This window comes from Gekko japonicus, unplaced genomic scaffold (assembly GCF_001447785.1).
Source record: "Gekko japonicus isolate JY-2015 unplaced genomic scaffold, Gekko_japonicus_V1.1 scaffold444, whole genome shotgun sequence".
Taxonomy (NCBI): domain Eukaryota; kingdom Metazoa; phylum Chordata; class Lepidosauria; order Squamata; family Gekkonidae; genus Gekko; species Gekko japonicus.
In genome coordinates, this window is record NW_015169786.1 from 127,112 (window position 1) to 148,652 (window position 21,541).

General features: G+C 45.6%; 1 protein-coding gene across 4 annotated transcripts in view; it reads left to right on the top strand.

Annotated features, from left to right (window-relative positions):
* The window catches only part of PMP22 (peripheral myelin protein 22), a 49,018-nt gene extending 27,885 nt beyond the window's left edge, over window positions 1-21,133 (top strand). For all 4 annotated transcript variants that reach the window (XM_015416941.1, XM_015416943.1, XM_015416942.1 and 1 more), the window contains exons 4-5: window positions 13,746-13,886; window positions 19,431-21,133. In XM_015416941.1, coding sequence (XP_015272427.1) covers window positions 13,746-13,886; window positions 19,431-19,597 — 308 coding nt within the window. In that variant the 3' untranslated portion in view covers window positions 19,598-21,133. The remainder of the gene's footprint in view (window positions 1-13,745; window positions 13,887-19,430) is intronic.
* The last annotated feature ends 408 nt before the right edge of the window (window positions 21,134-21,541 follow it).

A 21,541-nucleotide genomic window follows, 5' to 3' on the forward strand; every position in this document is an offset into this window, starting at 1 on the left:
CGTGAGGGGCGGTGGTGGGAGAGCCTCCCTCCCTCCATCTCTTTGCCATCTTTCCCTCCTTTCTTTTCTTTCTTTCCCTTCTCTTCCTTCCTTCCTCTTTTCCTTCTCCTTTTCTTCTCTCTCCCTGTTTCCATCCTTCTTCCCTTCTCGCTCTTTCTTTTCTTTCCCTCCTTTCATTCTTTCCTTTTCCTCTTTGCCTCCTTTCCTTCTCTCTCTTTCTTTCCCTCCTCTTTCCTTCCTTCTTTCCTTCTCTTTCTTTCAGTCTTTCCTTCCTTCATTCCTTTTCTCTACTCTTTCTCTCTCTCTTTCCTTCCTTCTTTCCTCCTTCTGCAGCCCAACTCTAGTGAGAAGGGGTTTAAACTTTAAACCCCTTCTTTCTTCGCTCCCCCCCCCCGGCTAGGGAAGGGGAGGCTTTTAAGATGCCTCCCCCCCTTTTGCTTCCCCTTCTGACATCACTTCCGGTTGCATATGCTAATGAGCTATTATGCTAATAGCCTAGTAGCTCATTAGCATACCATATGCTAATGAGTTCCTGCAGCTCTTTTTCTATGAAAAGATCCCTGTAACTAAGCAGTGTCACACAGCAAGCTTGACCATGGGGGGAGGTTGCAGTTTACCAGCACTAATTGGCATCAGTTTCTTAGGAACTATTATTCTTGTCCCAGCACCTGCCACTTTAGCAGTTGACACATTGTAGTTATGCCATGGGCCCCTTCCCTGACTACCCGTTCCACTTTGAATGCACAGCTGTTTCAAACAACACTTCCCCTGTCATTTTTGCCTCCCTCTTTTTGCCCTATTGGCTACTTTGCTCTCCTCCACATCAGTACCTGAGTGCACATCTCTGGCAATGTGGGAAAAACCTAGCAGTAAGCTTGACCCCCACACCCATCAGCACAGGAGGTATTGTTTCATGTAAGTAATGCAAGCGCAGTTCCAACAGATAAAGACGATAACCTCACAGGAAAATAATTAGTGCAGGATTTGTACTTCTGACTGAATATTAGTGGGCTGATAGTGCAGTCAAGTTTAAGCATACTTTGTCATGCTTGGCATCTCTCAGCCTCTGTTCCCCATCAATAAAGTGATATCAGTGCTCTTCTTCCCAAGTTGTGGTGGTGGTGTGGTATTAATTATGAGAATAATAAGGGCTATGGAAGTGATTTTGTTTGTGTGTTTGAAGAAAGATTTCATTTCACATAAATGAAATCCATTTAGAAGTAGATATAGTTGTACTAGGTTGGTCTTATGGGACAGGCAGAGTTCCTTCATTATCATTATTATTATTAACATGAAAGAAGCCAATGTTGGATCCGGCCAATGGCCCATCTAGTCCAACACTCTGTCACACAGTGGCCAAAAATACCAGGTGCTATCAGGAGGTCCCACCAGTGGGGCCAGGACACTAGAAGGCCTCCCACTCTTGCCCCCCCAAGCACCAAGAATACAGAGCATCACTTGCCCCAGACTGAGAGTTCCTATCTAATAGCCACTAATGGACCTCTGCTCTATATGTTTATCCAATTCCCTCTTAAAGCCATCTATGCTTGTAGCTGCCACCACCTCCTGTGTCAGTGAATTCCATATGTTAATCACTCCTTGGGTGAAGAAGTACTTCCTTTTATCCGTTCTAATCCGACTGCTCAGCAATTTCATTGAGTGCCCATGAGTTCTTGTTTTGGAATAAAGGGAGGAAAGTAATTCTTTCTCTACCTGCTCTATCCCATGTGTCATCTCGTAAACCTTTATCATGTCACCCCTCAGTCGTTGATTCTTCACGCTTAAGAGCCCCAAGCGCTTTAACCTTTCTTCATAAGGAAAGTGTTCCAACCCTTTTATCATTCGAGTAGCCCTTTTCTGCACTTTTCCCAGTGCTATAATGTCCTTTCAGGGGTGTAGTGACCAGAATTGCACACAGTATTCCAAATGAGGTTGCACCATCAATTTATGCAGGGGCATTATGATACTGGCTGATTTGTTTTCAATTCCCTTCCTAATAATCCCCAGCATAGCATTGGCCTTTTTTATTGCAGTTGCACACTGTCTCAACATTTTCAGTGAGTTACCTACTACGACTCCAAGATCTCTCTCTTGGTCAGTCTCCGCCAGTTTAGATCCCATCAATGTGTATTTATAGTTAGGATTTTTGACCCCAATGTGCATCATTTTGCACTTGGCCACATTGAACCCCATTTGCCACGTTGACGCCCACTTGCCCACCCTCGACAGATCCCTTTGGAGTGCCTCACAATCCTCCCTGGTTCTCACCCCCCTGAACAATTTCATGTCATCTGCAAATTTAGCCACTTCACTACTTACTCCCAACTCCGAATCATTAATGAACAAGTTAAAAAGCATCGGACGCAGTACTGATCCCTGCGGTACCCCACTGCTTACCACCCTCCATTGAGAAAATTGCCTATTTATACTCACTCTCTGTTTCCTATTAATTAGCCAGTTTTTGATCCACAAAAAGGCTTGTCCTTTTATCCCATGACTATTGAGCTTACTTAGGAGCCTTTGGTGAGGAACTTTATTGAAAGATTTCTTTTGTAAGTCAAGGTAAACAACATCTATTGGGTTCTCCTTGTCCACATGTTTGTTTACCCCCTCAAAGAACACTAACAGGTTAGTGAGACAAGATCTTTCCTTATAGAACCCATGCTGAGACTTCCTCAATCATTTTTGTTCATCAGTCGTTTTTGTTCATCAACGTGCCTACTAATTCTCTCCTTAATAACAGTTTCCACCAACTGACCCGGTATCGACGTCAGACTGACTGGTCTGTAAATCCCGGATCTCATCTGGAACCCTTTTTAGAGATGGGGGTTATATTAGCTACCTTCCAGTCCTCAGGAATTGCGACAGATTTTAATGAAAGATTACATATTTTTGTCAGGAGATCAACAAGTTCACATTTGAGTTCTTTCAGAACTCTCGGATGTATGCCATCTGGGCCTGGTGATTTATCCGTTTTTAAGTTGTCTATCGGTTTTAGGACCTCCTCTCTCATCACTTCAGGGGTTCTGGAGTGGGCAAGCACTTCTCATCTTCCACAGTGAAGACAGAGGCAAAAAATGCATTCAGCTTCTCAGCCATATCCCTATCATCCTTCAGTACTCCTTTTACTCCTTGGTCATCCAAGATCCCCACTGCCTCCCTGGCTGGTTTACTGCTTCTAATGTATTTGAAGGAAGTTTTATTGTTGGTCTTTATGTTTTTTTGCAATATGCTCCTCATATTCCCTTTTTGCCTGCCTGATCACAGACTTGCATTTTATTTGCCACAACCTCACTGAGACTAGCTTTCCACCACTTAAAGGAATCCTTCTTACCTTTTACAGCTTCCATTACTTTTTATGTTAACCATGCAGGCCTTTTTTTATACCTGTTTGTGCCTTTCCTAACCTGGGGTATATATTTTTTCTGAGCTTCCAAGATTGTAGTTTTAAATAGTCTCCAAGCTTCCCCAATGGTTTTGGCCCTTTCTACTTTTTTCCTTTTAGTTTCCTCCTCACATGTCCCCTCATTTCAGGGAAGTTACAGAGAAGTGGTTGTGCCAGTCTTTTTGGGCAACTCTCTATTTATACAAATGTTGAACTCAATAACATTATGGTCACTGTTCCCAAGTGGTGGTCTCACTTTTACATCTCTCACCAGGTCTTGGGAGTTACTTAGGACCAAATGCAGGATCGCCTCTCCCCTGGTAGGTTCTGTGACCATCTGCTCCTTAGGCACAGTCATTGAGAGTGTTTAGAAACTCAATCTCTTTTCCTGACTTGAACACATATTGACCCAATCAATGTTTGAGTAGTTAAAATCACCTATTATGACACAGTTATTTTATCTAGCCGTTATCTTTAATTCATTCATTAAATTAATTCATGTATATGTGCCATCCATGACATTCACTTCAGGACTCATGCTGCCGCATTCTGGACCAGTTGGAGCTTCTGGGTCAATCTCAAGTATAGGCCAGCGTAGAGCGAGTTACAATAGTCTAATCTGGAGGTGACCATTGCATGGATTACCATGGGCAGATCAGGGTGCAACAGGAAAGGGGCCAGTTGCTGAGCTTGGTGTAGATGAAAAAATGCTAGTTTGGCAGTCTGAACAACCTGGGCCTCCATACTTAAGGAGAGATCCAAATTCACTTCCAAACTCCCGACAGTTTCTGCTGGTGTCAGTGGCACTCCATCAAGAGATGGTAATCTCAGGGGAGGAAAATGGTCAGTAAAATCAGTAAAAGTCGGTCTTTTCATCTTGGTCAGTAATTTGTCAGTTTTTTTAAAAATTGGTCAGTAAAGTCAGTATTTCTTTGATTTTTGCGAATGCAGTTTGTGTTTTTCCGTTTTCATTACTGCATCTTTGGGGAAACATGATGACTTCCCAGTGAGAAGACAGATTGTTTTCAGTTTAGTTATGAAGTACTTTAAGGACTTTGTTCCTTAAGAGTAAAAGTTATTTGGTGAAATCTTCCAGAAAGTATAGAAACTTAATTAACCTCTTAAAACATGAGACAATGGAAGTAGAGGTGACAGATATTGTGGGATTCAACATGGCACAGCTCTTGCTAGAAGGAGTTGAGAAAGCAATGGAAGAAGAGAACAAGGGGGGGGGAATGCTTGTGGATGCAGTGCAGAAAACTGTTGAGAAACGAAAGAGTTTGTGAATAACTTTATTTATTTATTTATTCAATTTCTACTCCACCCTCTCTGCTGTCAAAGAGATTAAACATACAGGTAACAAATTATATACAATCTTAAAACAAATGCTAGTAAGTGATCAGGTACTTATAAGAATGCTTAGAGAAGGCAGAACCAATACTAGTGTTGTAATCAGATGATCTATATTGGTGGTTGGCTCATTTTGGTCTCTATATTTAGGCAACAGCACAGGCTGTTGGTGGGAAGCCAAGCCAGTGCACTGTCATTTCTCAGTTATTTGATGTTACTTGGTGCGGCTCCTTAGTCAAAGGCCTGGTGGAAGAGCTCCATCTTGCAGGCCCTGCAAAAATGTAAAAGGTCCTGAGGGCTCTTCTGGGTGCTCATTCCACCAGTACATAGCCACCAATGAGAAGGCCTTGGCCCTGGGAGGCAAATCGATTTTGTGACCCTGAGCGCAGTGCTCTCTGGGAAGCATGTAAGGAAAGGCGTTCTCTCAGGTATGTGGGCCCCTGAACATAAAGGGCTTTAAAGGTAAGTGCTTTCAGCACAGGCTGGATATTGTCCCGCATAGGTAGGCCCATTAGAAGCCTGGCTGCAGCATTTTGCACTAGCTGTAGCTTCTGGATTTGGGTCAAGCGCAGCCCCATGTAGAGAGCATTACAGTAGTGCAATCTCGAGATGACCAAGTCATTGCATTCGAGGAAGGGAACCAACTGTCTAATCAGCCAAGGGTCGTAAAAGGCTGATTTGGCAGTGGCTGCTACCTGGGCCTCTATTGTTAGTGAGGCATCCAGGAGCACTCCCAAGCTCCTAACCTTCAGCGCTGGCACCAGTGGTGCCCCATTGAAAGTTGGAAGTAGGATCCCTACCCTTGGGCCGCCCCGGCTCAGGCACAGAACCTCTGTCTTCGTCGGATTCAGTTTCAGTTGGCTCAATCTCAGCCCACCAGCCACGGCTTGCAACGCTCGATCCAGATCTTCCCATTTGAAGTCAGACTGACTGCCCAACAACAGATAGAGTTGGGTGTCATCCATATACTGGTGACATCCCAGCCCATGTCTCCTGGCAATCTGGGCAAGGGGCCACATATAGATGTTAAATAACATTGGGGACAGCACCACCCCTTTGGGCACTCCACAAATCAGTGGGTGCCTTTGGGATAACTGCTCCCTTGCGCCACCCTTTGTCCCTGATGGAAAGAAGCCAGCCATTGCAAGGCAGACCCCTGGACTCCAGTGTCGGCGAGGCGGTGGATCAGTAACTAATGTTTGACCATGTCGAACACCACCGACAAGTCCAACAGCAACATCAATGCCAATCTGCCGTGATCCAGATGCCTCTGGAGGTCATCCATGAGGGTGACCAGTGCCGTCTCCATCCTGTGGCCTGGGTGGAAACTGGACTGGAAAGGATCTAGAGTGGAAGTGTCATCCCAAAAGCTCTTTAGCTGAATTGTCATGGCCCTCTCAATTATTTTGCCCAAATAGGGCAGATTGGAGACCAGCCAGTAATTAGCCAATTCGGCCAGATCCAGAGACAGCTTTTTCAGGAGGGGATGAACCACAGCTTCCTTGAGTGCCCTAGGGAACTGTCCCTCCAAGAAGGACTGTTGATAATCTCCCTTAGGGCATCTGGAAACCCACCACAGCCAGCTTTAATTAGCCATGATGGGCACGAGTGAAGGCAGCATGTGGTAGGGCTTACAGTTAAGAGCAGTTTGTCAACTTCTTCCAGGCTGAGCAGATTGAAATAATCCATAACCTGACTAGAAAACGTGCATGGAGCCTTGAGTTCACTTACTGTCTCAACTGTGGTGGGGTGGTCACGGCGGAGCAACAGGAGTTTATCTGCAAAGTAGCTCTCAAAGGCCTCACAGCCAGTGTCCAATATTCTAATGTTTGGTCTGCCTTTTGGCAGTACAGTCATAGACCGAATTATTCTAAATAATTGGGCTGGGCATGAGCTCACAGACGCAATCGTGGCCGCATAATACTCTGACTGACATTTCATAGGATCTCATAAATGTCCTATAAGAAGTTCTTGTGGCTTCATCACAGGCGCACCACTACTGTTTCTCTAGCCATCTTAGCCTTCGCTTCATCAGCCACAACTCCTGGGTAAACCAAGGAGCCAGCCTAGCATGAGGGCGCAGAGGGCATCGGGGAGTGATCTCATCGATGGCTGCCGAGAGTCAGCTGTGCCAGTCCTCCACAAGCTCATCTAACAAGCTGCCAGGGCGCATCGGATCCTGCAGGGCCATTTGAAGTCACATAGGGTCCATTTGGCTTCATGGGCAAGCTGAAATCTGCTCACCGCCCAAACAGGGTTGGGGTAAAACATTCAGATGAGCCTTCAGGGCATGATGCTTCAACTATGGCACTGCTGAGGCAGTGACCCGGTCCACTGTGACCCCTGCCGCGAAGATCAGATCGAGCGTGTGTCTGGCCTGGTGAGTGGGAGTCGTTACATATTGGGAGAGTCCCAGCGCCACCACGGATGACACTAGGTCCATTGCCTGAGTGGAGGCCACATCATCCACACGGACATTGAAATCACAATCGGTCTAGGGAGGTGGTGGCGAACCCATGGCACGCATGCCAGAGAGGGCACGAGCGCCGTCACCCCAGCCACAGCCGGAGCACCCATAAGGCGATGTGGACTCTGTTGGGGCCAAGCTCACTGAAGCGTTGCTCTGGGAGAGAGGAGGCCAGGGGGCAGGAACATGTAGCAAGCCCTGCCCCCTGCTCCCAGCAGCCCTCCCCTCCGTCGGCCTGGGAGGAGAAAGAAGAAGCAAGGTAAGTTGTGAAAAAAACCTCCCCGCTTTTCCAGGACGGCCCCGAAACCCCCCCCCCCCCCCCTTGTCTTCCCAGGACCACGCAAAAGCGTGCGGCGCTGAAAAGCCCCCCGCCACACCCCCTCTAGTTGTCCAAGCCCGTGCTGAGCGCTCAGCAGGGTCTCGCCACACCCCCATGTTCCTTGCCTGCACAGAGCGCTCAGCAGGGCCTCGCCACCCCCCCTCCGCTTTCCTTGCCAGCGCAGAGCACTCAGCAGGCCCCCCTCTGTGTTTCTTGCCTGCGGTGAGTGCAGAGCGCTCAGCAGGGCCTCGCCACCCCCTTCGTGTTCCTTGCCCACACTGAACGCAGAGCACTCAGGAGGGCCTCGCCACAACCCCCCGCGTTCTTTGCCAGCGCTCAGCGCAGAGCACTCAGCAGGGCCTCAGGGCCCCCTCCACGTCCCTTGCCTGTGCTGAGCGCAGAGCGCTCAGCAGGGCCTCACCACTGTCCTTCCGCATTCCTTGCCTGCGCAGAGCGCTCAGGAAGGCCTCGCCACCCCTCCTCCGCGTTCCTTTCTCGCGCTGAGCATAGAGCTCTCAGCAGGGCCTCACTCCTCCTCTGTGTCCCTTGCCTGCGTTTGAGCACAGAGCACTCAGCAGGGCCTTGCCACCTCCCCCACTGCACCCCTTGCCCGCGCTGAGCGCTCAGCAGGGCCCCTGTGTTCCTTTCCCGCGCTGAGCGTTCAGCAGAAAAAAAGCAGGGCCTCGCCACCCCCCTTCTGCTTTCCTTGCCCATGCTGAGCGCAGAGCACTCAGCAGGGCCTTGCCGTCTTTCCTCCGCGTTCCTTGCTTGTGCTGATCTGCATGTCCTCCTCCCAATTAGGTAGCAGAGCAAGGAGTCCAGTGGCACCTTTAAGACCAAGGCTTGTTCAGGTGGAAGCTCTCTGTGAGAGCAGTTCTGCATCCCCCCCCCCTAATTAGGTAGCAGAGCAAAGCCAAGGTTAGACAAATTATCATCATGCATACAACAGCAAAAATCACATTAATTGTTCAAAAACATGCCAAATGCTAACTTTTACCTTTCAATAAAAAGTTGTTTGTATCATTGAAAGCTCTGTTATTGTGTTTTTCTTTTAAGACAAAAGATGTTAATGTATGAGTTGTTTTTTCTAAACTAAAACCTCAGTATTCAGGTTAAATTGCCGTGTTGGCATTTTGCAATACTTAAGTGGGTTTTGGGTTACAGTTTAGGCACTCGGCCTCTAGAAGGTTCGCCATCACTGGTCTAGGGTGTTCCAATGCCCAGGCCGACACGGTCTCCACCAGGGATGGCAGGCTGCTGGCCGGTTCTTTTTTCATCAAAAAACCAAAGATAAAGTACAAGCAAGGACAAGTCTTACCTTACAGTAATTATGTTTTGTTGTCATAATTATTACTTTATGTTTGGTTTTTAATATGTTTTTGCTGTTTTATTATCTGCAGTATGTGAGTATTTTTTAAAAGGTATCATTTTTGCCTTAAATTTTGTAAAATAATGAAAACATTGTTCTCTATTCTTTAAAAAAATTCAATAAAAATGTTCATCTGCCGAAATAAGTATCTGTATACAGAGGGGACTGTTGAGAATTAAATATATAGATAGTGGTGGTGGAAAGTGCTGTCAAGTAATAGCTATGGCGATCCAGTAGGCTTTTCAAGGCAAGCGGTGTTCAGAGGTGGTTTGCCATTGACTGCTTGTTCACAGCAATCCTTGACATCCTAGGTGGTCTCCCATCCAAATACTAACCAGGGACAACCCTGCTTAGCTTCTGAGATCTGACAAGATTGGGCTAGCTTGGGCCATCCAGGTTTTTATAGCCTACTGTTATATAAGCATAGTTTTCTCCATTCTCTCCAGAGCAGCAGATGCTAAACATTAATAGAAGAATGCCAAAATGTCTTCCAGCACAAAGCAGATTTTTTTTCCAGAATAATGCTTAGTTGAATGGGCCAACTCTCTATTCATTCTGTCTCACATCTGACACATTAAGCCAGGGCTCACTGTAGAGAGGAAAAATGTGTAGTGTCAGTCTGTTGGTTAGTTTTATTGTCTTGAGCAAGAATAATCACAACATGCAAATAGAAAATATCAAGAGTGGCAGACAAGCTCTGACATTGACATGAATAGTTCTATTCATAGCAGCTTCACTACTAGATCCTAGAAAAATCATGAACAAGTAAGTAAACTTGAGGTCATTTGTCCTCTGGTAGTGTTAGGTTAAAAGCACTGTGGGGTTTCTGGAATTACTAGTAAGGTTTGGTTGGAGATTATACAACTACTAGGAATAAGGCCCGTTGTGGAAATAAATACAATGAGCTCTAGAAAGAGGCTTTGGGAGAGTGCCCCGGCCTTGGGCACTTAGTGTCAATTTGCTGTAGCAACTGCAGCAGGGTATAATGACACAGAGTCCACCATTTTCTCCAGGGGAACTGATCTCTGCCATCTGAACAGCAGTTGTAATTCTGCGTGATCTCCATCCCTCCCCTGGAGACTGGCAACAATGGTTCCCCATGAGGGAATGGCTGGTTTGGAGGGTGGAGTCTATGGCATTGTACCTGTCTGAGGTCCCAACCCTCCTCAGACCTCACCCTCTCCAGGCTGCACCCCTGAAATCTCCAGGAATTTTCCAACCTGGAATTGGCAACCCTATCTCCCTCCCAGCCAACCGTCAACCTACCGTTATCTGCCCCCTGGCTTCAGCTTTCCATCTCCTCCCCCTTCCTCCTAGAGAGCAGTTGTAATTCTGAGTTATCTCCAGCCCCCACCTGGATATTGGCAACAATGGTTCCCCATGAGAGACTGGCTGGCTTAAAGGGTGGAGTCTATGGCATTGTACCTGTCTGAGGTCCCACCCCTCCTCAAACCTCACCCTCTCCAGGCTCCATCCCTCAACTCTCCATGAATTTCCCACCTGGAGTTGGCAACCCTATCAGGACCGGCCCCAATGAGTTTTCTCCCAAAGGCTAGAATAGGTGTGGAAAGGGCCTTTTACTGACAGAACCTGATTGCCTAGCAACAGGCACTGAGGAGAAAGTACAGTTGCCAGCTCTGATTAGGGAATTACCTGGAGATTTGGGGGGTGGATCCTGTGGAGGGCAGCATTGGGGGTGTGTGAAAGTACTCAGCAGGGGATGGCAATCCTAGGGGAAGTCAGCCGCACAGCAGGGGGTTGAAGAGAATGGTTTGATTGTCACTGGCCCACCTCATTAGCCAGCCAGCCATGGTAGAGCCAAAAAGGAGAGAGAGCAGTTTTAAGTTTATTCTGACAGAAAAGTAGCCAAGCTGGCAGTGGGTAGGGGAGGGGGTTATGCTGAATCCTTTTTTTTTTACTGACAGAAGCAAGCTTGGTTGCCTACCAACAGCCACTGAGGGGACAGTTAGTCACAGGAGCCAAGAGAAGTGTCTTCCTCAGGAGAGAGTACGGCTTTCCAGGAGCCTCAGCTCGTTTCCTCTAGGCCAGACCCTCCCTGGCGTTGCTGCTGAAGGAAGGCGGGGGAGCCTTTGAAAGGCGCTGGGCAGCCTTCTCTGCAGTTCAGCCCGCTGAGCTATCACTCTGACGAAGCGCCGGCCTTGTGGCTGAGGGAGAGGGGCCGCGAGGGGCAGCAAAGGTGAGTGCTTCCTCTGCTTGCCGCTCCCCCGTACAGGGGTTGCTGCTATCTCGGCAGAGCATCCATCCCCTTCGCCAGCTCCCTCCAGACTGAGGGTGAGACTGGCTGCTGGCTCTGTGGGCAGGGCTGAGGCAACACAGTGAGGCAATGCAGCCAGGGGATTGGCAGACCTTCAAAGTGGCAGCTGAGGGAGCCAAAGGCTGTGGGAGCGTGTGGAATGTTGAAGAAAGTGGGACACGAAAACTCTTTTATATATAAGGAGAGATTACAAATCCTGATCTGCTGTTTCACAAATAAGGTTTAAGAAGAAACTGAACTTACTTGTGCTTAAAAAAAATCCACACTTCATCCTTCCATTTGGTACAAGAGCAGCTTTGAATCACATCAGAATCACAGGTATGAGCCATAAAACGAAAAATGCATTAACAAACTGAATATCATAGAACAAAATCCTGAAAAAGCAGCAATTAAATGTTTTACCATTTTTAATAAAAGGCCTGCTGAAGTAGAGTTGCCTTATAAGCCTTAGTAAAAAAAACTGACAGAGATGGCACTCTTTGGAGTCCTGTTCAGTGGATAGTGGCAGTGCAAGCAGCTTGACAATGAAGGTGCTCTATAAAGGTGCAGTGTCTGAGCAGCTTGGCAATGAAGGTACAGTGGCTGACCTCCTTTCTTCAAGGTCGGGGACAGAGGGTGATGCTTGGGGGGGATTTATCTCAGCGACACCTACTGGAATGTGGCGTGCTGCAGGGGTTGATTCTTTCTACATGCACCCCCTCACCCAGATTATCCAGAGATATGGGCTGGATTGGCACCGAACTCTCAGATTATCCAGAGATATGGGCTGGATTGGCACCAATATGCTAATGGCACCGAACTCTATCTACTGTTGGATGGCCATCCAGACTCTGCCCCAGAAAATCTGGACAGGGCGTTACAAGCCATGGCTGGATGGTTACAACGGAACAGATTGAAATTGAATCTATCAAAGACGGAGGTCCTGTATCTGGGTTGTGAGGGATTGGCATTGGGCATTGGACTCTCAACCTTTGGCAGAGCCCTACTGGTGCCGGCATTGAAGGTGAAGAGCCTGGGAGTGTTCCTGGATGCCTCACTAACTATAGAGGCCCAGGTCATCACCGCTGCCAGGTCTGCCTTTTTCCATCTGAGGCAGATCAGTCAGTTGGCCCCATATCTCAACCCCTGGGGTCTGGCTACAGTGATCCATGCATTGGTCACTTCCAGATTGGGCTATTGTAATTCTCTCTACATGGGGGCTGTCCTTGATTCTGCTCTGGAAGCTGCAGCTGGTACAGAACGCAGCAGCACAGATATTGACTTTGTTGTCTGTGCGGACATGTGTGAACTGCACTGGCTGCCTATTTACCAGATCCATTTCAAGGTGTTGGTGTTCACCTTTAAAGCCCTATATGGCCAGGGCCCTGCATGTCTGTGAGACCGTCTCTCCCTCTATGAGCCCTGAAGGGCTTTACAATCTGCCAACCAACATCTTCTGATGGTCCCTGGCCCAAGGGACATCTGTCTTACCTCGACTAGGGCCAGGGCTTTTTCAGCCCTGTTTCCTACCTGGTGGAATGAGCTCCCATATGAGATCAGGGCCTTGTGGGACCTTTTACAGTTCCACGGGTCCTGCAAGCCAGAGCTGTTCTGCCAGGCCTTTAGTTAGGGCCTTCCATCCCCTCAGCGGGTCAGATCTCTATTATCGTCTAAGGAGCCAAACTTGAAATAGACTGCATCTGTGAGGCTTTGACCATGATTTGTACCATAGGAATGTTGTTGTGTTTTATTGGGGGTTTTAATTGTTTTTTTAATTCTTTATATACTGCATATTGATTACTGTGTCTGATGGTATCTGCCCTGAGGCACATGGAACCATAGAAAGGAGCACAACTGTTGTGTGGGTTCATATACAAGTTCATCCTTGTGTGACTTGGCCTGAATTTGCAAGAAACCCTTTAGGTAGTTACATCTCCAGAGATTCTTGGTTACCTTAGAGGAGAGAGACATATGTCACTATGTCTGGAATCTCCTCCAGCTCATTTTCTTCACCCTTGTATGACATTTCTGAATACAGATATTTGCAATAAATTTAAAACATACTAGCTGGAGAAGTTTTATTGTTTTGACTGAGGAGAGTTTTGCTCAGGTTCAACAGCAGGTTGAACACTTGTTGCAATGCTGTCTCTAGTAGGGATGGGCATGTACCATATTGCAGACTGAAATTCATCACGAACTCGGCGTGGTTTGTGGTTTCTGAACCTCGGTTCATGCCATCCCGCCCCCACGAACCTCCCAGCTTGCCTTGGGAGGTTCATGTGGTTCATGTCGACAGACATGCTGGCGCCGGCGGTGGGGCTTGGAGAAGACATTGAAAAAGACCATGATTTAAATGCCTTCTAAGTTCATTTGCTGAGTCATGCCGCCATGGCGGTGTGCCTTGCAAAAGCCATTTAAAGGGAACTCTTTAAATGGCTTTTGCAAGCTGTACCACATCACGAACCTCAAACCAGTTTGCTAAATAGAAAGGTTTCCGGCTCATGAGACCCCACGAACCTTCACAAACCTCCATTTTCCCAGTTCATGCCCATCCCTAGTCTCTAACCAATATTGCCCTAATGTCTCATTCCCTTTTTCCAGAATGGCTGCAGTCTGTCCAAGCTATGATGATCCTGTCCATCATCTTCAGTGTTTTGTCTTTGTTCCTGTTCTTCTGCCAGCTCTTCACTCTCACTAAGGGTGGACGGTTCTACCTTACTGGCATTTTCCAGATTCTTGCTGGTAAGTATTAGAAGGGTGTGGTTTGCAGTACTGCAAAGACAGCATCTGAGATGGAGTATCGATTAATGAAGGAAAACAGTCTAAAATAGCACAGTCAGCTGCTTAGATGGGAGTATGTTTGAAATAGAATCCCTACTCTTAAAAGAACAGGAACACTAACTCTGGGCATGCTCAGTACATTTCTGAATCCAGGGCTGCGGAATACTGTAATTGTCTAAGTTACTTCCTCTTTTGAAGATTCCATTTGACAAACCTTGATCCTAGGTGAGGAACTGCTGTTCTCATCTAATTGGCAACCCTTTTCATGTATTAGGGCATCAAATGCATTTTCCATCTCTTGCCTCCCCCTCCCCTATTTCTTTTCCCTTGCCAAATACTACACTGTGAACTTGTGAGTGAAAGGTGAGCTAAGGTGGGTCCAGTAACCCATCGCTGACCAAAAGTCCGAACATCCCCATCCTTACCACCAGGCCTAGGACCAACTGCTAATTTTTAGATCATTTAAATAGAGGTTCCAAAGAATGGAGCTAACTAACTAACCATGCTTCATTGGTGGTGAAAATGGAGCTAACTAACTAACCATGCTTCATTGGTGGTGAAAATGTAGTCAAGACACAGATGACCTATGGCAACCCCATAGGGTTCTCAGTGCAAGAGATGGACAGAGATGATTTCTCATTGCCTGCCTCTGTGTAGCAGCCCTGGACTTCCTTGGTCGTTTTAGGGAATGCCAGATTCTGGTCTGTAAGAACTGTGTGGGAGATGAAAACTGGACTCTAGCTTGGAAGAAGGACAGGAGGCCTTATGGCTGATGCTGTGCTGTGTCATGATGCCAAGCGTGTTCCTTATTGGAGCTTAGAACCTGTTCCCAGCCCACCTACCTTTACAGTGAGGTATGCGTGAGAATGAGGAAAGAGCATATGTAGTGTAACAGTCATCGGTCTCCTGCCTTTTCTGAACCCATTCCAGCATAACATCAGGCTTGTTGATGAGCTTTGTAGCCAAAGGGAATCTCTTCCTGAATTTACCTTGTTCTGCAAGCCACCCTCTTAAGAGAGGTGGGGAGGAGGACATATGTCACCGGAGGATGTAGCATGTAAAAAACTTTACATCATTATGGAGATTTATTTCACAGTGCTGACGCCAGACATGAAAGATTAAGTGAGAAATCAGCTAGAGGTATCCACATATCACAAAGTATCAGTTCAAATAAATACACAATAAGTTACTAATTTAAAAATCCAACTTGGCAATAATTCATTGAGAAATGTTGTAAATCTTCATAGTAATCAACGAAGAGATGTTGATGGGATGGGGAGCCAGTTCCACTCCCGTTTCAAAATTTTCTTCAAGGCCAACCTCTTACATTTCAGTTGCAGTACATCAGTAGCTTAACAAAATTAAAACAAAGTTCACTTCCAAATATTTGTAACTAGCCAAATGCACATCATTCTTCCTGTGCAATAACAATAATAAGGTGATACAAAACTTTCAAAATTCAATTGCAGCACATCAATAGCTTAGCAATGTTCTAAAAAGCAGGTATAAAATGCTCACTTGTGGATCAATTATAAATACCTTGTTAAAATAGCACTTAAGCAATATTACTTCATTACATTACCCTGAGGGTGGTTCTGATGCTTGAAGATACCATGAAAGGCTGTTAGCTTCCATTAAAGGCGTTCAGCGTATTAGAGACTTACCTGCTTTCAAAATTCAAAATTTGTGTTCCATCTTTCTGTCATTTAGAACTTTGAGGCAGCATACAAATTAGTTGGAACGATTAAGTTCAAATAACAGAGTTACTGGAGAACATACCACTGTCTCACACTTTGGGCCTGACTTGTTGCTCCCTTGCCAACCATTGAAACAATAATATCTCTGGGCTGAAGCATCCCTGACCACCATTCATCAGCTTATTCTATGGCTTTGTCTGTTGTAACTCCAGGCTCTAAGAGGAACTGTGGAGCCACTTCTGAGGAGGCTTTATGTCTGTAGCTCTTTCTCTGTTGCCTGTCCACATCTTCCTGCATTCCAGCAAACCATTGGTCAACATTCCTCACCCCAGCTCCTAGAGAGAGAGTCTGTTCAGGAGTCTCCAGAGTTGGGTCATGTTAGTCTGTGGCCAAATAAATTTGAATTCTATTTTTTTAAAGATTGCTGTTTAAGTCAGAGTTGCAGGAACATTAATATTTGTTACCTTGCATATTATTGCTGTGGTTTGTGTAGATTCAGAACCCTCTGTAGGAAGCTTAAGGATGCCTGTATTTTCCCTGTTAGACACCTCTGGCAGAATTGGTGGGAGCAAATGGAAACTCTGTTTCTGCTGGGTGGAGGATTTGACATGAGTCCTTGTGGGGGATTTGGCATGAGAGAGCCCTTTCCAACCCCATCAATCAACCTAACATTTTATTTGAAGAAAACCTTGCCGGAAAGGCAACGTCCTTCCCTGGGACTCAGCTTGACACTAAGAGCCACCTTATCAATTCTGCTGTTTTTTCTGTGTAATTCACTAGCAACACTGGAGGGCATGAATACGGAGTGAAGTAACATTTCTGCTCAATGTGTATGTGTGGGTCTTCCAGAAGTAGTAAACTATAACTAAAACTGAAGGCCATCTAATAATAGTCTGATGGTATATGATGGTTTTATATTGTAGCTAAGTAGATCTCCATCTGGCCTGTGTTTGAATGAAAGATTCCCTTGAAATTCAATGTAAGGTGCTCTGAGGGAACAGGATAAAATTAAGATTTGCATCTCTAGTATTTACTTATATAGTTATTATGCAAAAGTAGGTGGCACTCAAACAAAGCAATAATTTTTGAATGGCTGGTTGATGCCAGTTCTTTGAGAAGTCAACATATTCAGAAGAAGAAGAGGAAGAGATTGGATTTATACCCCGCCCTTCACTACCCAAAGGTGTCTCAGAGCGTCTTACAAATTCCTTTCCCCTCCCCACAACAGACACCCTGTGAGGTAGGTGGGGCTGAGAGAGCTCTGACAGTAACTGCCCTTTTTCAAGAACAGCTCTTATCAGAGCTATGGCTTGCCCAAGGCCATCCAACCAGGTGCAAGTGGAGGAGTGGGGAATCAAACCCGGTTCTCCCAGATTAGAGTCCGCGCACTTAAACACTACACCAAACTGGCGCACCAAACCACTATATCAATATCATTTATTTATATTTTTAAAGGGGAGGGGATTAGTTCAGCATCTATTTCTTTGCATGCTTATCTACATGACACAAATATAGCCAAAGATATTGGGTGATTTCCCACAAGCGCTGCTTCACACTCACTCCTCCCTTTTGCCCCACAGCTTCACACGATTTTCCCCGCGTCTACTCAATCCTCAAAAAACAGGATGGAGTAGATGCGGGGGAAATCACGCGAAGCTGGGCAAAATGCGGCTGCACAACAGCTTGTGTGAAATTGACACGTACTATCGGGCCAAAGAGAAGAGTGAGTACGGAGCAGCGCTTGTGGGAAATCACCCATTGTTTACACAGCAAGTGATTAAAATCTGGAATTCCCTGCCAGAGGATGAAGTGACGGCTCAGGTATTGACTGCTTTTACAGAGTTATAGGTCTGTTAGTGGCTACTAGCCATGATGACTGAAGTGAACTTCCATGTTTAGAGGCAGAAAAACCTCTGAATACTAGTGCCAGGAGGCAACATCGGAGGAAGGTCTCAGCCTCTATATCCTGTTGCTGGACCTCCGGAGGAACTGGTTAGCCACTGTGTGCATCAGGATGCTGGGACTCGATGGACCACTGGTCTGATCCAGCAGGGCTGTTCTTATGTCATTGGCACTTACTTAAATGGAAGCTTGAGACATGCAAACAGTATTGAAACCACCTTGAATATTGTCAGATCTCTACCTTATATTCGTGTCTCCCCATTCATATCTGAATGAAAGATTTGCAATTCTGAGATCTTTTTCTGTTTGCTTCCAGACACATATACACAGAATGGAAGTTGATAAAAATGATCTTATAGAGAACAGTAGTTGACATAGTATTCAAAGCTAGTCTATTAACTTCAGGTTGGAATGGAACAGGGACTGTCTCTTGTAGATGGCTGTCTTAGTTTTGCACTGTGCTCCTTCTAGACCTGAACTCTAGAGCTCTTATTCTGAAGTCAGAGTTGAACTCTGTGGCTTTTGCTTCTGCAGTGGGTGTACTGTCATGGGAGTAACTACAGATATCATCTTTGGAAACCGGTTTTTAAATTTTCTTTGCAGGATAAGGAACACCAGCTGTTTGTGTTAAATTCCTTCACAGGGTGAGGATTTCATCTCATCCCACACCTGTGTTGAGGCCTAGTGAAGCCTCCTGGTTTCTCCAAGCAGGAACAGAATCAGAACCTTTTCTTCTGCCTGTCTTTTCAGATACACAATCCTTGCTCCCTTATCTAGTGACTGTAGAGGATTTATGGTATGACCACAGCACTCTTTGCCATCCCACCCAATTTGGAAGACAATCATTTTTGCTCCCAGTGCGTGGGCTTCTGCTGTTACTGTGGGTGTCCTCTCCATGGCCTAGAGAGAATGGGAGCTGCATCAGCAGCTTGTGAATTCAACACATTCCCACTCCTGCACTTTCTGTGAACAAAGAGGGCAGTGTAGAAGGAAAGAACAGCTCAAATATCACTGTGGTTAGGTGTAGGTGGTCCTGAGGCACGTCGCAGGGCTTTGGCACAGAGTAGCCTCTGGTGCCACATTGAGCAGGTTGTGGAATTGCTGGGATCAACGAAAAGGCCTTGTTCTGGGCAGTGAATAGAAGAGTCATTGTGTAATCCTTGGCAGTCCCTGATGCTAGGCTTTAAAACACACACACACACACAGTTCTAGAGCTGGTATTGCTGATCTGACAATACAAAGAAGCTGAGCTTAGTGGCATTACTGCACAGGGGGCCTGGCTCAACCTGTTCATGCTTTGATCACTGGGGCTTAGGGCAGTGGAGACAGCAGGATGGAATAATGAGACAGCAGTCTGGTTTAATGCCTAGCAGCAAGGCAGGATTAATCATTATGCTAAATAAGTTAAGGAGTAGGGGCCCAGCCAAATTGTGATCCCTGCTGAAATGTTATTTTCAATATGGAAAGAGTGCCTGTTCAAGATTCTTCTACTGGGCATCTTTAACATCTTTGCAATTCAAACAAGAGGACTGGAGACCATTTTTATTACAATTGCATTCTTTAAAAATTGTCACAACAGTCCAGTGCATGTTGTAGGAGGCCCATGTTTTCTACACCATAGGAAATCTGAATGAGGCACCAGGACTGATGGGTAGGTAGATCCTGAAGGAAACTTAGTCATCTTTTAAGAGATGGTGTTTCTACTGAGGTCCTGATGTTGCAAAAATGCAAGATATTGTTGATCTGGTCTTTTGAGTATGGCTGCTGAGCTAGGTTTTCTTGATATGTGTATTGACACTGAGACTGGGATGGTGAAGAGGGATGGTTGTAAATTTGGTCCTATGGATAGGTCTTCCATTTCATTCATGGCAATTCTTGCTTACATTCTGTCTCCTCTGCTTCCCAGGCTTGTGTGTGATGAGTGGTGCTGCCATCTTCACAGTGAGACACACAGATTGGCATCACCCTTCAGAGAACCTCTCCTTCGGCTTCACATACATCCTAGCCTGGGTGGCCCTCCCACTGGCCCTGATCAGTGGGGTGATTTATGTCATCTTGAGGAAGCGCGAATGAAAGGCCAAGTGAAGGTGCTGAGAATGGAGCATTTGGGACAAGGGGGTGTCCAAGAATTAGAAAATGAAAAAATGGAATTTAACCAAAAAAAAAAAAGTAAACCCAACAAGGGAAAAAAAGAAACCAAACTGCAAGAAGGGTTACTGTGTTAATTGAAGATGTATATAGTATCTATGGTTTTAAGAAAAACCTATTTATAACACTTTTTACATATATGTACATAGTATTGTTTGCTTTTGTTTGTTTGACCTGCCACCATGTTTAAGCCTAAAGAAAGTGCCTAATTTCTCTTACTCCTAACAGTATATTTAGAGTGTAATTTTTGACCCCTTCTGCTGTGGAAGCAAATGGATCCCTCCTCCAAAGTTTCCACTCCCAAACCCAAGCCGAGGACAAATCAAGAACCAGGTTGGTCCTTCAGATGGGCGGGAGAAACTGTTACTGCATTGATGGTGGCTGATGCCTTCATTAGCCCATGTTAACCAACTGATAGATGCAAATGTTAGGTGGAAGGAGGAAGGATATTTACCAGAATGTAGATGATGCCTCAGACAAGGGTGAGGGAGCCAAGCTTCATGATAGCTAATAGGTGGTGTGATAGGTGGACCATGGTCTCATTGTGGCATCCTATAGTAACACTGTCACTTCCTCCCATGTTATAATCTCCACGTTGGACACCCTAAACTCCTTGGAAGAAGGGCAGGATATGTAAAGGTCATAATCAGTAAATATTCCCAGTGAGGATGCACTGCTGCTTAATGTATGCGTTAAGTCCCATTGAATTAAGCATGTTCCAGAATACCCAAGACTAGCACGAAGGCTGAGGTAGAATAAAATGAGTGGGACGAGAAGAAAAAAAAAATCAAGTCAGTTTATAATAACTATCACAAATGGCTGTCTTCAGCCATGCCTGTTGGGATTGGTAGACACTGATCTTCCAAAAAAAAACCAATTTTCCTTCTTTACTTCAGAATAAGCTAAAGTAGAGAGAGAGAGAATGAATAAAACGTTGTAAGCTCTGAACCCTTCCCCCACACCTCTCTATGAAATTGAATACCAAATCTGTGAAATGGTGCTATCTATTTACCATTCCTTATATTGCTAAACCATTTAACCTTTACTCACTGGAAAGTCAGATAACAGTGTTATAAATAAACCAAGGAATAGGAATGATAAATAATTATGTGTAATATATACAGCCTATAACTGCTTTTGTACTTAGGAAGGTTGCTATTATTATTACTATTATTTTTTTAATAAAGCATTTATAACCAAAAGGTCCCCCCCCCTTCACCGTCAGGAGGGAAGTACACCAGGCTTATAGACCCCGTAGGATCCCCCCAGCTCCTCTGTAATCCTTTTCTGTGCTTCCAAAAGTGTGTCTGGCAATGAACTCTGTTGGCAGCCGCACTGAGGATGTGTAAGCGGTGCCTTTTGATGCTAAGACTCCAGACATTATGATATGATTATTTTGCTTTGCCTTTCTGATTTTATACCAACTGTGTGGACTAAGAAGCAACAAAATAAAAGCCTGAATAACTCAAACTTCTCTGTCCTCTCTTGGATATTTTTTCCCCATTCTCTGTTTGCAGTCACTTTGGGTCAGTTTTCCACCACATTTATTTATTTGACTATTTGCATCTTGCCCTTTCTCCCTCAAGGGGACTTTGCAAAGCTCACAGAATCTAGCAGTTCAAAATCCGATCACATAAATGTACATTTTCCACAACACCCAGGATAAAAGCCCAATGAAGTCACTAATTACTCTAATTAAAATCCACCAGGGCGGGGGGGAGCTCCATGCACGTTCTCTTAAAAATAAAAGAGGAGAGCCCAGCGTAGGGGCTACTGCAAAGGTAGCTTGAGACTGGGCTGATGTTCTCACTGGTTTGTATTCAGCTGGGGCTGTTGGGCAGAATGTAGTCCTCGTGTGGCTTGATAAAG